The 18,170-nt window shown below is 33.6% G+C and overlaps 1 protein-coding gene across 2 annotated transcripts in view; it reads left to right on the top strand.

The window, feature by feature from the left end:
- The window catches only part of LOC149576920 (uncharacterized), a 78,739-nt gene extending 69,268 nt beyond the window's left edge, over window positions 1-9,471 (top strand). For both annotated transcript variants that reach the window (XM_089820733.1, XM_089820742.1), the window contains exon 2: window positions 7,814-9,471. In XM_089820733.1, the coding sequence (XP_089676859.1) occupies window positions 7,841-8,953 (1,113 nt within the window). In that variant the 5' untranslated portion in view covers window positions 7,814-7,840 and the 3' untranslated portion in view covers window positions 8,954-9,471. The remainder of the gene's footprint in view (window positions 1-7,813) is intronic.
- The last annotated feature ends 8,699 nt before the right edge of the window (window positions 9,472-18,170 follow it).

The following is an 18,170-nucleotide window of genomic DNA, read 5'->3' as shown; positions in this document are numbered from 1 at the left end:
GTAAATTAGGGGTCCTTCCCCTATCCAATGTTCACTAAGTGAAGATGCATGTTGCATCAATTCATGCTTGATCATAATATCTTTATGGAGTTGATGCAGGAGTTTACTCTTTAGGAACTATCCTAGAGTTGTGAAAATGAATGTAATGCAAAAGATGTAATCAATACATGCAAGGTACAAGGTATAACTAGAAGGTTTTATAAGTTTCTCGTTGAAGCTTACAGTTACCTTTGGCATCATTTTCTAAGGGGGAGAAATTCAGTAAGGGGAGATGCAATCAAAGGGGAGATGATTGCCTATAGAAGAGAACTTGTAAAGGGGAATGTAATGTCCTCGTTTTGGAGGTAATTTGATTTAGTTAATTTAAGTAATTATGTTGTCCAAAATAATGAATATTTTATGAGGATCACTAATTAATTATTTTAATTAAATAAATAAGTGGTATTAAGTTAATTATTAATAAAGTTATCAAATAAATAAATATAAAAAGGTAACTTTATATTTAATTAATTTAATAAAGTGACTTGAATTATAAAATATCTTATAAAGTCACTTAATAAATAAAATAAAATAATGTTCTAGAAGTTTCTTGAGAAAGTGGAGAAAAAGAATAATAGGCATCATGGGCTTCATTCTCACCATCCAGATTTGTTGTTGTTGATGTTGATGTTTGATGGTTGTGGAGCCTAGGGTTTCTGCAGTTGTCTTTGGCCATTGAGAACGAAAACTCTCAATTGGTGCACAATTTTGAGGGTGTGAAATATCACTTGAATTATTGCAGTTGGGAAAAAGTTACTTCAAACTTTCTATTTGAGCTCCATTGTTAAAACTTAGTGGCCTTTGGCCAAGTTTTTGTATGATTCGATTTAGGGTTTTGTGGAGACATTTTGGTGGTAAGACTTCCGCAAGTTTGGCATGAAGGAGTACGATTGCATGCTCAGATTTTTATATCAGTCATTTCCAGAATTTTTGTCTTCATATCAGCTTGTGTGAGAGGTTTGATTTTGCTCATACACTTCATCTTGGGACAATTTCATCTAGGAGTGGAGGCACTTCATATTAGAGGTCTAGGCAATCTTGTTGGAGGCTTTGTTGGCAACCAGGAGGCTGCATATTATTTTATATCTGCCATTGCTTCAAAAACAGGGGCGGCAGCATAGGTGGCTCGATTTCGGTTTATGAGGTCTTCATCTTTTGAGATAATGCTTGCTTAACCATTGGAGACTCAAGTCAACTTCAAGCTACAGGTTCCTTGAAGATTTCATGCTATCTATGTGTCATTTAGATGCATTTTATAGAGCTGTTGTAGGTAGATGATGTAATCAAACTTTGGCATTTTCAGTTGGGTCATGTTGTAAGCCAAGAGTCTAGGCATTTCCATGAAACTTGTGTAGGCAATTGCATTTCGATAAGACATCATCTTTGGGAAGTCTCACATAGTTGTAATGTTCATTTGAATGTGATATGAAGATGTATGCCAATTATTTGACAAATTGTCAATGGCTGTAGATGCTCTTATCAACATATAGGTTGCATACCAACTGTATGCTAAAATTATTAGTTGGTTGTAGGTGCATGTTTTGCATTTAGAAATTATATATGAGCATTGTTAAAGATGAAATTGAGTCATTGATGCTTCTAGGTTAGAGTTTATGCATTGTAGTTTGATTTCTAAGCGTTTGAAGTACTTTGGTTTCTTCTACAAGCATTTATATCAGTCTAATCACATAAACTAGCAAACTGGGAGGTTGCAAGTGAATTGTTTGACGATATTCCTTGAGTTCCTTATCAGCACTTTGAGATCAGATTTGAGCAGGGTCATTATAGGGAAGAATATGCAAGAGAAGCTTGGATATGAAACACGTTGTACAAAGGGGGAGATGACATAGAGATACTACAACTGAAAGACTGAGCTGGGGCTAAAAACTTGATACAAAGAACCTGATGAAGTCAGAACTGAAGATGACAGTATGATGAATTATTTCATAATGTAATAATATGTAATCATGTGTTGCCATCAATGCCAAAGGGGGAGATTGTTAGCCTCAACTGATAATGTTGAAGATAAGCGAGATAATGTTTGTAAAAGAGTCATATCAGTTGTTATGTTGTCATGATGTCAAGCCTAAATTGGTAAGAGATTATGCTAATTTAGTAAAGTGCCATATCATTCAATTGATAAAGAGGATTCAAAGAAAGTATAATGATGAAGAAAGTATTGATAAGTATGTGGAATTTCAGTGGGCTGATGAGTTAGACTTTGACAAGTATAATGTTGATTTGATTGTTTTACATGATGTAATTAACTGTTGAGAATATGTATAAGAAAGTTATGAAGTCATGAAGTGGAAAGACAAAGAAACAATAAGTTGCACTGAGCTAGTTAGTGAGGCTATTAAATGAAAGAATAATGATCATCGAGCTATTACAATTGTCACCAAGCATATGTCAAGTGAATGAAGAATTATTAGTGTTAAACAAGCAAGAACAATGTTAACCTATTGTCCTACATTTTGTGATGACAAAATGTAGGTAACAGTACGAAACTTTTCAACTTAGTTTTGCATTTCTCTATGTTTAATTCATTGTTTAATTGGTTAGTATTGATCAATCAATCATTTCTAATTGATATAATGATTCCTTTTACTAAAGGCTTTCATCAAGTCTATTTAGTTTTTTGTTTGTTGAGCCTACGCTTGATTTTTGAAGCCTTCAACGTCTTTTTTTTCGTTTTTGAGTGTGTGTTTGTTGGCTTTTGGTCATTTGGTTTTGCTCAAGTTATTTCTTTCAGTTTTCCCTTTGATTCGATCTATCTTAGGGCTTAATTGGAGTTGGCAATCAAAAGATAAGACCATTTTAGTATCCAAAAAGTGGACTTTCTAGGTGCAACTGTACGAATTAAAATATCATGCTATATTTTGAAGTTGACATTCACTTTTTGAAAAATATAACATAAATTCACTTTATGTTATGTTTTTAAATTACTTTATCATTTTAATTTTTTACTTAAAATAATTATAGAACACTTTATGTTATATTTTTAAGTTGAGTTGTTCTTTAATTTTTCACTTAAGTGACTATATTAACTATATAGTTTAATTTAATTTGGAGTTATAATTCAAAACATCTTAGTAAAGATTCCTGTTAAAATGATATTTGTGCATTATATATTTATCTATATAGTGTAAATATTACTTATGACCCAATTGAGTATTATTTCTTCAAAAATTATATTGACATGTGCTTAATTTATCACTTAAGTTGTGCATAACATGTCTACAAGCAGATTTTCATCAAAATATGCAATTGCATCCAAAAGGTGCGATTTTGAATAAAGAGGCAATTTTAAAACACATAAAACATGTCATTGCATGTGTTTTCAAATATGCAGTGACTCCCATAATGCATGCTATTGCCTTTGGAGACCACGCTTTTGGCATTCTCATGTCAAATTCGGCCCTTCATTGCTCATTAATATTCATTGAATGCAATTGTGGAGAAGTCAAATTATTGTTTGAGAATCCGGATTTGGAGGAGAATTGGTCTTCAAAGCCTATGATTCTTGCTATTTTGGCTCTTTGATCTCCAAGTAAGTGGGGTTTTTTTTAACTTGCTCATTAATTCATGTTTATCTTGCTATTTCCATGCATATTTTAGCTTGATGTTGCACACTTGTTGATATAGATGCTATGAAAAGTGCATTTTTCTTTAAAAATGATGAAAATTCTCATTTTCATACTTTTGGTTTTTTTTCCAAACTCCAAATTCGAATTTGCATTTGATAGCAACTTGCTTGTTGACATGTATGAGTCCAAGGCCAAAGCCATGTGTTTGTTTTGTGCTTGTTTTCGTTGTTTGTTTGCTTGCTTTCTCGTTTTTCTTCTTCAAGAAGAAATTGCAAGTTCTTTCCCAAGAACTTGAGCACATTTCACTTCACTCCACCTTTCACCTCTTCGTGCAAGTGCATCATTTCATTCCATATTCGCCATTACATGCCAAGGCACATTGCATCCATTCCTTTCGTATGCAATTACACTTCAAGAGCAATTACATGTAATTCCACTTTTCATGTCATGACACACTGCATCTCATTCTCCACATGTGATTATATGTAATCTCACCCTCTATTCACATTTACATGCAATCTCATCCTTCGTTCTCATTTACATGCATTTCCATCTTCCGAACCTAAATGCATGTTCGTTTTACATATAATCAACTTTACGTGTAATGACATCTAGAGAACCGATTTTTTACTAAAGGTCACACTTTTAAAGTCAAAAGTTATCATTTGTACGCATTCATATGCATCCCAACTTGCATTCTTGGCCATACCCACGAAAGCCCATCATTGCCCACATGCAATCCATCTTTCCAAGTCCGACTTTGGTCCTTTCCATCCAAATACATATGCTTTCCGGTTGATTTCCAACCATCATATATGTTCCATAAGTGTTTAAACCATACTTTGAATACCCACCCCTCTTGGATTTGTCATTGTAACTCAAATCTCAAAGTTCTCAAGGATTCAATCTCATTGGAAGATGTTATCATCTTCATTGCACACTCTTCAAGATATGTCAAAACTTCTTCAAAAAACAGAGATATCTCGTCAAGAAGGCATGTTTTTATTCTCAAGAAGCAGTTATTAATTTGATCTTCATTGTCTCAATGGTTGTCAGAGAACCTAAGTTCGTGTGGGAATGTATGAAGCACTTAGTTTCAAAAAACATATAAATATTTACAAATGGTTGTCGGAAAGTTGTTTGAAGTTTACCTCCGGACACCATCGAGAAAGTTTTCGAAGAGTCAGAGACTCCAAAATGTGTCAATCTACAAAGGAGAATTCATGACAACTCGAACGAGAAAAAGCTTAATCATATCAAGTTTTCAAATGACAACAAACAATTCATCAAAGAGAGTCAAAGGCTATCAAAAGACGCAACACCATGATTATCAAGGTGAACGCAATGGCACAAAATACAGGGATTCCCGATCCTATTATCATCCGGGATTGCATCATCAAGTACAAGGCCTTTTCCAACAATCTACAGGATTGATTCATTTAGAGTCAACAATTTTAATAGTCTTTCTTCTTCTTTCATGTTTGTAGTTGGAGAGGATGTATTGCAGGAAATTGTCTAATTACATGTAATATGATTTACATGTGTAATGACATGCAATCCAATAATTTCTCTTGTTAGTTAGACCGGGTCAAGGTTGAGTTGCTCCCACTTTTTCCTCTTTTTTTTTCTCAACTTCTTTGCCTATATAAAGGAGTGGCCCCTCTTTGTAAAAATCATCTTTGTTGTATGCAAGAAAGCTTTGACAAACTTGTGCAAACATAACTTTGATTGTGTAGTACCAATTTGGGAGAAAGTGAATAAAAGAAGCAATTGGATTCGAAGCTTTGACTGGAAGCAATTGTGATAGAGAAAATTAGAAGCTTTGACTGTAATTTATGTCTATTGTATTTGATTCATTTTATTATTTTGTGTTCAATAATAGAGCATAGTGACTTAAAAAGCAATCAGAGTCGAAGCTTTGATTGGGAGCGGTTGTGGTAATACATAGACTAGAAGCTTTGACTGTAGCTTGTGTTACCATCTCAAATTTACGAAAAATAGTTAGAATTTCCTTACTTTTGAAGATCTTTGCGCCCCAATGTTAGAGGTTTTTTATAGAATAGAGATCATCTACGTCTGGATGTCTTTGCGCCCCAATGGTAGTGATTTTCTTATAAATTAGACAAACAGGACTTAGAGCCAAACTGGCACACTTTCAATCAGCTTTTGAGTTGGTGTTGGTTTGTCAGTATCATCATTTCCAACTACTAGATAGAAGTGTAGTTAGAGATTACATCTTGCCCATTACTTGCTCCACGAGTAAGTGGATTCTCTCCTAAAAGTTAAGAGGAAAGAATATTGGTAACACCCTCACAAATCTCTCAACTTCTTGCTTACCTTGAGTTGATCCAAGAAACAATGAGAAGGGGGAGCCTTCCCTTTAATGTAGGAGAGACTTTGTCTCACACGCTATGGCTGGTCTACCTATTTTCTGACTAGAGTTTTGCAAAACTGTCAGTTGCAAAATATCCACCCAACATAACCGAGCTTAATATTCACCGAGCAAGTGTAGTGTTAACTGAGCAAAGAAAAGAAGAACAGTTTGAAGAAAAATTAATTTGAGGCCAACATTTGATGAAAATATGGATTGATCGAGAAGTTTCTAAGATAAGGATGGAGTTTGTTACAAGATCTACAACTAGTGAAATTCAAAGAAGATCTGATGAAGGAGATTCAATGATTTGAAATTAAGCATAAAGTTCAAGGAGAAAAAGTGATACCCGAGTGTCTAGATTCATTGAATCTGAGTTGGATGAAGATCGGACGATTGTGATAAAGCGACAAAACATGGAGAATTTGACGAAGCGGCCATAATTTGTCTATTTAAGGGATCAAGTTGTTTATGAAGAAGATAGAAGGTGAAACCAAGCAGAGCATTATTGTGAGATCTAGCAAGTGAAGTGCGAAGTTGATGATTACGCGAGTGGATTAGTCAGAAGGAAGAAAGAGGATGAACAAAGGATAAAGAATGAGTGAAATAGAGATCTGAAATAGCAAAGGTAGTTTCATTCTTGACCAGATCATTTCACTGTTACTCTCTAATCATTATAGCAGAAAATCTCTTAACTTAGTAGACTTAACAGTCTTATTTGTAAATCCATTTGTATGATGACATTCTTTTGAATGTCTGTAAGTCAATTAAAGTAGACCACTCATATTGAGGAGTGATAAGGTCTAAATGATCTTTGGTGTAAATCCTTTAACCAGGTCACATAAACATTGTGTATGTAACTTTTAACAAGGTTGGTTCCTAATAGAGCTCACTTCAGAAGAGTGAAAATTTTAGGTTGCCAGTTCTCAGGTGGTTTTTCCCTTTACTGGGTTTCCACATTAAAATCCTTGTGTCAAAATGTGTGGATGTTGATTGTGTTTATTTCATGCTGCAACTCGATATATATACATGAAATTTACTCTGACACTCGGTATATGAAGTTAACAATTTATTGCAAAGATTGATTTGATAATATTGTGAAGTTTGATCTGTTTACCGAGCTTGTGAATTGGAAGTTTTAAGTGTTTAAGGACCTGCACGATAACTGATTATAACTGATTCACCCCCCCACCTCTCTCAGCTATCTAACAAAAATGTCTATGTTGTGCAGATTGTCAAAGTTGTTGGAGTTTCCATGCTAAGCATACATTTCCACTCACTCCCACTTCCCTTTGTTCTTTCTTGGAATTTTAAACTTTCCTCTCCCATCATGTCATCCCACTCTCACACTTTTTCCTTGTATCAGTCAGGTTGTTAGGATTTCCCCTCCTTAAGTATACCCTCCCAATCATTCTTGAACTGCGACCCATAGAAGTTTATGTACTCATTGAAATTGGACCTTCAGACTTACTCCATTCTGCATATTTCACTTGTGTACATAGTTCTTTATTTAACATATTCATTAAAGTGATATACAAAAGGAAAAAGATGAGAGACTGCTCTTTCCTTTGGCAAAAACAATTAATGCAAATAAAAATCATTTTACCAGATCTCTCTGATGCTAAATAGCACATACATAGTACGCAGACAGATATGTAAAATTTAATGTTTTAACAAATCCAAATCATTTTTTTAAAACCAATATTAATGAAGCACGGAATGGAGAAACATGCATCTTGTCAAACTCTTTAAGTGCATCATGAAATATTTATCCTTAGATTTCTCAACTTAACGAGTTGCATATTTCTTGATGCAGAAGTGCCAGAGAATCTTACTGAATCTGATGTTAACAAAGGTAGGCAGGAAAAATATGCCGAAGAAGTCTGTCCAGTGCTGCAATTTAAGGAGATCATGTTTCAAGGCACTGTTACTTTTGTTTGTAACCATTCCTGTTTGTGTTCTAAGCATATACATGAATGGGCAGAAGATATCGTACTTATTGCGTCCCATATGGGACACTCCACCAAAGCCATTTCATCATATTTTTCATTATTATGCTGAAAATGTTTCGATGGAGCATCTTTGTTACCTTCATGGTTGGCGAGTCCGGAAAACACCTCGTCGTGTTTATGATGCTGTGTTGTTTAGCAATGAGCTGGACCTACTGGAGATAAGGTGGCAGGAATTGCTTCCTCTAGTAACGAAGTTTATAATCCTTGAATCCAATACAACTTTTACTGGCCTTGGAAAGCCATTGTACTTTGCAAACAACAGGGAAAGATTTGAATTTGTGGAATCCAATGTTGTGTATGGAATGTATCCAGGTCGGCCTCTTTTGGATGGAGAGGATCCTTTTGTACAAGAAACTGAAAACAGAGCAGCAATGGATAGACTTATAAGAGAGTCAGGCATCCATTATGATGACATGCTTATCATGTCAGATGTGGATGAAATTCCAAGCTCACATACTATAAATCTTCTAAGGTGGTGTGACAATATACCACCTGTCATGCATCTGCAATTGCGAAATTATTTATACTCCTTTGAGTTTCCTGTTGACCATAACAGTTGGCGCGCATCAGTCCACCTTTATCAGTATTATACACGCTATGCTCATTCCCGTGGAACTGATGAGCTCTTTACAGATGCAGGCTGGCATTGCAGCTTTTGCTTTCGACAGATAAGTGAATTCATATTCAAAATGAAAGCCTACAGCCATGTAGATCGGGTGAAGTCTTCTTATTTCTTAAAACCTTCAAGAATTCAGCATGTCATATGTCATGGAAAAGATCTATTTGATATGTTACCTGAAGGGTATTCCTTTCATGAAATATTCAAGAAGATGGGAAATATACCTCGCTCATTTTCTGCGGTGCACCTGCCATCTTATTTGATCAAGAATGCTAATAAGTTCAGGTTCTTTCTTCCTGGGAGCTGCCTGCGATGGCCTGGGTGACTACTGGACAGAAAATGAAAAGCTGACATGGTTATTGATGAAGGATTCATTGACATAATTCAGATTTCATTAACTGTAGACATGATCTGCTAGAGAATTAACTATGCTTTTGTATTGCATCTGTTTTTCTCTTCATTTGGTGCTTTAAGAGAAATAGTTCTCTTGCCAATGACATTATCATCCTTTTGTGCAACAGTATTGATGATGCAGGATGATTTGACCTATCACAGATGAATCATGCAATGGTATCCATAATGGAGCCTTTATGATCAATCCTAATTACTATTGTGGGTTTTCTATGGTGGATGAATTTTGTAAGCTCTTGTACATAACTCCAATTTTGAAGGTACTTTAGGATTTAGATGACATTTATTAGTATAAAATTTGTTCAAGTTCTGGTATTCCCTGGTTGTATTAAAGCATCATATCCAGAAGTCTGCTTGAGCTCAGGAAGGTTTACTGCATAGGAGCATAATGTCAAATCGCTAAAAAATTTAAGCTCTGGGTTTTTGGTATGATATGTTGTTTCTCTTCAGACTCGATCTGGTTATAACGTAGTTGATGTGAAATCGGTTATCTTTAACAACTCTGTTATCCTGTTTACATTGTTTTTGTTGCATTTCATGCTTTCTTTTCTTGCCTCAGATCTACTTACAATCATCTAAAATAAAGATTGCCTATCCCATGAAATCAAATGATTTACAGCAGAAGACTGAGATTGTGATCTTCCTGCAAACGGTGTTGGACCATAGATTATTAATAGCTTCCTCTGTGCAATGCTGGATTTGATCTGTTCTAACAAATTCTATATGTTTGATTCTACCCAACATTCCAAAACCAAAATGCATTAGCAAAATGTGATAGCCTTTTTCTTTGAAAGACACCATTATGGTAAAGTAGGAAATATTGTATAGAGGTTAACGTTATTACAAATACTAGTAGCTTTTCAAAAAAAAAAAATTGTTTTTCCATTCCTGTTGCAATTTAATTGCACTGCCTAAAATTTTGCTAGTCATCAGTTTTTGTTTCACATGATTATCTATATTGTTCTTTTATATCAGATTTGAATTTGCTTAAATCAGTTGAAATAAATTTGTAGAGCTTGTAGGGCAAAGAAGTTAAGATTAAATTGTCTAAAACATGTTATTTTGTACTCAAGGGTTAACTTATACTTAAAGGAGCTAGTACTAAATCCTGGATGAAAATGTAAATATGGTTAGCCCTGTTTTTAAGTAAATAAAGATAGCACCATATTGCACTACTTTGAGTCAATTGAAGCTATACATTTCACATATATATTTTAATTTGTCTATATAATGATATTGAGATACAAAGTTTCGATGAGTATGAGCTTTCTATATGGAATCGCCATTTAATTTATTGACATGGTTATGCTCATAGGATATTGTTTCAAAGATTGTAGGGGTTAAATTTTTTGATGCAATAGCATTTAGACTTCTTAGTATACAACATGTGACAATTTCATCAATCAATAGATAAGGGATTTGAATGACATTCTATGTTCTTGGTTTATCTTCATGCATTGTCATGTCTATTAGGTCTCATCATATTAAATTATTCAAGTGTATCATTTTCTTGAAGTTTTAGTTGTTTTTAGAAAAAGTTGCATGTGCATAATTCTTTTTAGAATTATTAAGTGTGCAAATGTTTTTGTTAATTGACAGAAGACTTGCAAAAATTATATTTGGCTTTGGTTGTGATAAGGGGAAATAAGGTAGGGAAAAGTCATGAAATAGTCTACATTTTATGTTTTATAAAGGATAATTGAGAAATAAGTGGAGCATTTTATGTTTTTTAAATAAATTTTAGATTAATAATTGATAGATTATTTATTTAGCAGTTAAAAAATAGTTCTCTTGAAGACTTGTCAAAATTTGAAAACTTATCGAAATTGCTGAAGTTAGTTGTCATACATGTTGCAAGATTTTTATTAGTTATTCTATATTACCATTTCTACATGTGAAAAGGCTATCTCAATTATGACTTGGCCTTTCTATGATGTGTGTATAAAAATGTGTATAATATTATGTAAGTTGTATAAGATCTTTCGTGACATTGTCAGTGTGTAAGATGCTATTATGCCAATGTGTAAGATGTTATTATGGATGTAAGAATATGATTATAAAGAGCTAAAAGTGGATTGCAAATCTTGAGCCACTTATGTCACATGTAGTGAAGTGTTATATCTAGTATCTTTTGCAAGAAGGTATAAATTCAAAATAGGTTGTTGGCCATTTATATTCTTATATAGTATTTTGAGACCGTGTACGTGCCTATAGTAATCCTTCTGATGACTTTATGAATCTCATTGAGTATATATTGAGGCCTTGAGATGGAAGCATGATGGACGTAGTTTAAAGAGTCATGTTGTTCAATTACATGAGAGGATAAGAATGTTAATCTGCGTATTTAATTTTGAACCTAATATTATAGTGTGATTGTTTGTTAGTAAATATTGCATTGGCTCAAGACTTTGGAAGTCAGGTTTTTGCCAATGGTTTTTTGGAGTTCGTTGGTGACTTTTAGTGTCATTTTACATGTTATACTACAAAATTATTTATAGATCTAATAGCTTATATTTCTCATCTCCAAGGGGTAATGTAGGTTTAGTGTCTTAAATTGTATCCCTTTATGGTGTCACATTCCTTTTTGGGCCCTTGCATTAATATGATATCTCATAACTCATTTAAAACCTATCTAGTGCTCCATTACATCCAATATTTAGCCATATGCTCATGTGGGGACAAAATTCTATGTATTGGGACCACCTAATCTACAAGCGTCCTTCTCAGTTCATTTTTTGGGCAACTACAATGCCTCCAAAATGAGCCCAAAAGAGTGTGTGTGTGAGCGCGCGTGCGCACACATCTGCGTGCGTGCATGTGCATGCATGCGCATGTGCGTGTGCGTGTGCATGTGCATGTGTGTTCTCTTGTAACTCATTTAAAACCTATCTAGTGCTCCATTGCATCCAATATTTAGCCATATGCTCATTTGGGGACCAAATTCCATGTACTGGGACCACCTAATCTACAAGCATCCTTCTCAATTCATTTTTTGCGCAACTACAATGCCTCCAAAATGAGCCCAAAAGAATGTGTGTGTGTGTGTGTGTGTGTGGTTCCTACCATTTATGATTCAATCCATAATATTTTAATAATGACCATTGGAAGTCATCCTAAATTAGGAAATACCTTGAGAAACTTATAAATTCATCCCAACACTATTGTGATCATTTCTAATTATTAAAAAAGCATCAGTGAGAAAATGTCTTTGCGTTTGAGTATTATTAAATAATGGGCTACAACCTACAAGCATGTAATCATGATTTATCTTGTTATGTCTTGTCATGTCATGTTGTTTCATCAATCATTGAGGGACTTATCTAAAGCGAATTGCATCATTTCCATTATCAAACCAAAAGTAGTACCATATCAATTTTCAAGAATTATTACTTTTTCTACTAGGGGTAAGCTCTCTTTTTCATCGTAATAGCTATAATGGAGGTGAAAAAGCCAATACATGGTTTGATTTAGACAAGCCACTACACAACATAGTATTTTACCTTCATTTGTGTAGGTTCTAGATCTTATCACTGGAAGTTGTGGAATTGAATGGAGTAAAGTGAGTCATACTTTGAAAGACCAAAAACCCTACATCTATATCGATTTGCACACTTGATCAACACTTTCAGCTCCAAATTTCAGTAGAAGTTATTATTTGTATCCTCTTTCTAGATCTTCTACTTTGTATTAGTGTTATGTTCTATTTATTTTTATGCCGAACCTTGATGATTATGTATCATTTGACATAATTTTGGTATCTTCATATCAAAACAAATCAAACAATAATCACACAAATCTAGATTTCCTTTAGGACTAAAAATGGATCTTATTGATTATCCCTACAATAAAAGTGAAAATAGCAATTGTATCACCTCAAATGCAGTGTTAATAGAATAATAAACTAGTAAGCATTCAACAAAACAAATGGATTAAAACACTCATGAAAAGATCTACAAATGCAACCAATATTAACCAAAATGCATACAAACCTCAAGCTTTGAATAGCTTGAAAATGTAGTTGGATTTGTCCAAAATGGATGTGTGCTCAATGCTTCAAGAGGGATGGAGATGTGATCAACAAAGGATCGATGGATGATTCAAGCTATGAAACTGTGGAGGAAATTTGGCATTATGGTGATGCTTTGGCTATTTCTTGGAGGCAAAATGACAAGATAACACTGCATAAAAATTGGTTGATTTGTGAAGAGGAGAGGGTTTGATTCATAGAAAAATGGAGGATGAAATGGACGGTCAAGATGCAAACTGAGAAAGAGCTTAAGAGTGGCCACGATGTAAGGAGGGGACAACATGGATTGTGTTTTCTCAAACACCTCTCCTTGTGACACTTAAAGAGGGTTGGGATTTTGGAGGGAATGTGACCATTTTGGGGGATGTGAAGGAGACAAAGGTGTAAGAGATAGATGGAGTGTGTAAGGGATGTGTAATAGCATTTAAGGAAGATTTAAATGCATTTTGGTTGGGAAGTGGGAGGATTTGACAAGAGTTGACTTGGGTTTGGGTTAAGATTTCTTAATCCTCATATTTAAAGTTGTGCAAATGATTAGGGTGAGATAAAGTTTGGATTAGGGAGTGACTAGGATGCAAGTGGATTGTTAGGAGAATGCAAGTGATGATTAAATTAATCAGGGTTAATTAATTAAGTGGGCTTAGGATGGATGAATGGGTTGGCTTGAGTCTAAACTAGATGGTTAGGATTGGATTAAGAGTTAGGTTAGGGTTATGATTTATTAAAGGTAAATTATTTAGTCAAAAGGGATTTTTGGAATTAAATTAAATAGATTTTTGCAATTATTTAATTTAATAGAGGAAGGGGGATTTAATTAACAATCAGACTATGGGTTGTCATGTTGATTGATTAATTGGGTTGTACTTAATTAGTTTGATTGATTAACTAGGGGTGACATAAATTATTTAAATATTATATATTTAATTAATCATGCCCTAGAAGAAAACTAAATAAGATTACTTAATTGTGTAATCCGATTTATGTGTCTAGAATAATTAGATAGGTTCGTAGTTTACATAAATAGGCTATGAGCCCCATTCCAACATTTCATTTTGGTGAATCAAACATGTCTTATAATTGTATTACTTCAAATTTTGATTTTTATATCTAATTTTTAGTTGTGGATCTTATACATCGTGATTGGTTTGCACTTTTACATTCAACTACATTACTAATTTGGCATGGTTATCAAAATTATTTGTTCAAAGAAGGCTTATTTTCATTTCATGTTACTTGTATTAATTGATTGTATTTTAATTTATTGCATGAGGGTTTCAAGGATGTTCATGGCATTTACTACATTTCTAAAATATTTAATACACATTTCATATTTCAATATGGTGATGTTTTCAAAGATGTTCATGACATGTTTTTTTCACAAAAGGTCTTGTAGATATTTTTTGTTTCATCTTTGATACCTTTCCTACAAATAACATATTTTTTGTTTCATCTTTGATACCTTTCCTACAAATAACATTGGGATGAATCATGCTTGTACCTCTCCTAAAGTTTATCTTATTTAATGAGGAAATATTTAATACTTTAATCAATCATATTTATACAAGAGATGAAAATTGAAAGATAATGACGAATTTCTTCCCAAAAGGATGCTTTAGTGCAAGAGGAACATGCTTTAAACATTGGACATTCAAATATCAACAAATTTCTCACCTAATCTCCCCCTTATTCTCCTAGAGCTTGTCTTGTTCATCAATTCTTTTAGAAACAATGATGTTATACACTTCCTTAATGATTTTTTACCTAACATTAGATTGAGGAGAAACAAAATATTGAATGATAAAAGCACATCCTTTCATCTGAACAACTTAATGCAAATGGAATCTCTTACCTCCCAAGTGGATATGAATGGTGCAAATATATAAGTGTGTCCTCCTCAAAGGATTTGTCCATATTAATCTGTTCATAACTTTGTGTACTTCAAATTATGCTTACACTATAATTTTCAATAAGATATATGATGAAAAATATTCCTCATAAAATTTGCAAACAAATTACAAAAATGGCTTTGACATAAGTAATAAACAAGAATATAAAGGATTTAATCTTGGATGTATAGAACAATGAATCAAGGTCACTATAGAACCTTCATCCCAGTATAGTACAAAAGGCATAAGGTTCCTCACTCCTTTATTATAAATTCTTTCATCAAAACCTAGTATTTCCCCTCCAACAAGAGAAAAGATTTTGTCTATGGTAGAATGGATATTTTTCAGACTCATAGAAGATATAAGGTCAACTTTCCTCCAATAACAAATGAGTCTATTAACTAAACCAAGAGAGGATATAAAATTTTGTATTTATTATCATGTGTTTGGTCATACTAGATTGTTGATTATAAAGCATTTTGAAAATGTATTACAATACTTTATATTAATTCTCTCATTACTATAACATCCTATATTGAGACCTTCCCCTTGTCATCGAGACCTTGTAGAAAGTATTCTTTAGATAGTTGTTCATAGGTGAAGAAAAAATCACTCAATTGGCTCTCACCCTCCTCCTCAAGTTGTAAGCAAGTTGTCTATCAATTATTGAGGTGGTTTAGAAGTTGTGTTGCTAGTTTATTATTAAAGATATTTCTTGACCTTGTTGTATATAATTGTTTTGAACAACCCTTGGGTTGTAGTGGTATGAGGGTCACCCCCTTGCTAGGTTGCTTAAATAATAATAAAACACACACAATTGAATCCAGAAAACAACTTATTTTACAAATGGATTATGGAAATCTGCTATTGTTAATCAAAAACATCTTATATTGGGTTTTTTCAACCCAAACCACATTTTGATACCATAATCATTCTTTTAAGATATTATATTGTGTCGATGTGAGTTTTGTGACCACTCCAACATACAAAATGAAACAATCAGTATTCGAAGATGAAACACCAAATATCTAATCATGTCTTAAACAAGGACACCAATTCAAATGCTAAATAATATAGGACAATGTGTGATCAAGTGAAGCGGCCCCAAGGTTTATACTGCATACTTACAACTTTCTATTGAACACACTACTCAATTTTGTGACGTAGTTTGTTGGTAACCATGTGGGGACCTATGGTATTCATTCAAAAAGTAATCTATCAACTTTGTAAATATGAATGATTTGGAAATATACGATCTTGAAATACTAATATAACAAAGTGCATAAAGATTGAGTTTGGAAACCTAAGATAACTCTAACAATGTGAGGAACTATTGATGGTCAGGTGTAACTAAACTAGTCCTTGCTTCATCAAATCAGCTACACAAAGGAAGGTGCAATCTTCTAAAGGTGTGTGAATTATTTTATCTTGCATACACTCTCATTTAAATACCAAATTATAATACAATCCATGTGAACATTCACATCTAAAGTTAAGTGTTTTATATGAGTTTAGACAACCCTTACACTATTAGTTGCAATTAACAAGTACCAAAAGGTATAAATCTAAGTTTCACCATTATCCACCAATCAAAAATAATTTTATAAATTATACTCAAATTCTACTCACAACACATAATTCCTATTCCAAGTGAGAAATGTAGAAACATGCAACACTCCTGATAACACAATTATTTACCTTGATAAAAGTAATAAGTCTGAAATTACTTTGGCAACATTATAGAACTAATTTCACCAATTGCCCCATTTACGAATAATTTTAGCAAGCCTTATATAGAGAACTCAAGTACAATGAATGAGTAAAGTGATTCAATATCAATGGACAAGATTATGTCAACACAACCCTAATGTAGCTATAAGCATTATATGTTGACCGATATATGCACCAATACATGGGGAAATGAGAAAATTACATTGTTTTTAACTTGTTATCCCCTCAAGGATTAACCAACAAAGAAATTCATTGTGATAAATTGTTAAATGCAATACATAATATACTTTGAATTTCTATCCCAAATCAGTACTGAGAGGGGAGGTGAATTAGATTCTACTTTAAAATTGATTATCTAAGATAATATATCAAATACCTTGCATATCAATAAAATTGATAGTAGAGTAATGGTAAAAGAAACAAATTAAAACCATGCAAGCTCACACAAGAAGGCATACATCAATGACACATATATTTTTGTACGTGGAAACCCTTAGTGAGAGGATGAAAACCATGGTGGGAGTAATATACCTAGTAGCCTTTTATTACAAATAAGAAGTGTTGGCAATGGGCCAACACCCCTCATAGGGTTCGCAACATGGCCTAACCACCTCATGTGGTTCTATAAGACTATTGGTTGTATCGGGCATTGATTGGTTAATCTTTTGGTGCAATGACAACTCTGTCCTTTCTAACAATTGGTATCAGAGCTTGGTCATAGGTTCAAATCCCGCAAACCATAGCAAGTGACGTTAGATGGGGAATTTTTGGCAATGGGCCAGTGTCCCTCGTAGGGTTTGCGACATGGCTTAACCACCTCTTGTGGCTCTATAATACTATTGGTTATATTGGGTATTGATAGGTTGATCTTTTGGTGCAATGACAACTTTGGCCTTTGTAACAATAAGTTACCCTAGTAAGAGCTACAACTGTTCTTTCGGAGAACTCATCTTGTCAAGAATGCTAGTAATCTATTAGGACTATGATAAGCCTATGATGACTACCTTGGTAGAGGATTTACAACACTCCTTATAGGAGGTATCTTTTTAGAGTATTTACAAATGCTTATAATAAAATCATATATGGTTAAGGGTTACAAAGAGCTACAATTGTGTGAAAGAAAACTAAACGGTTGATCTAAGAAGTGGCACAACTTGCCTTGTAGATATGTTGTTTAATCGTTGAGGTCTGACTCACCTTTTTCCTTATCCTTGTCTTGCCCCTGTGATCACCCTTGTGTCACCTTTCACTCTTTCTTGTTCTTTGTTGCTTGAAATAACTTGTATGTTTTTTGGCTCTTCTTCTCTACAACTCCTTCAAGTTTTCGTTCATTACTCAACAACATTCTTAACATTTTTTTACAAGTGTACACTTCATATTTATAGTTGACTGATTCTAGGCACCAAAACCATATTCAACAATCTCACTCCTTTATTGGATTCAAATTTTGCTTATCTTATGCGAGTTAGTCACAAGATACCCATGAC

This window comes from Cupressus sempervirens, chromosome 1, assembly GCF_028749045.1.
Source record: "Cupressus sempervirens isolate cs-2001-9-10 chromosome 1, ASM2874904v1, whole genome shotgun sequence".
Classification (NCBI taxonomy): Eukaryota; Viridiplantae; Streptophyta; class Pinopsida; order Cupressales; family Cupressaceae; genus Cupressus; species Cupressus sempervirens.
This window is presented reverse-complemented; position numbering and strand designations above follow the sequence as displayed.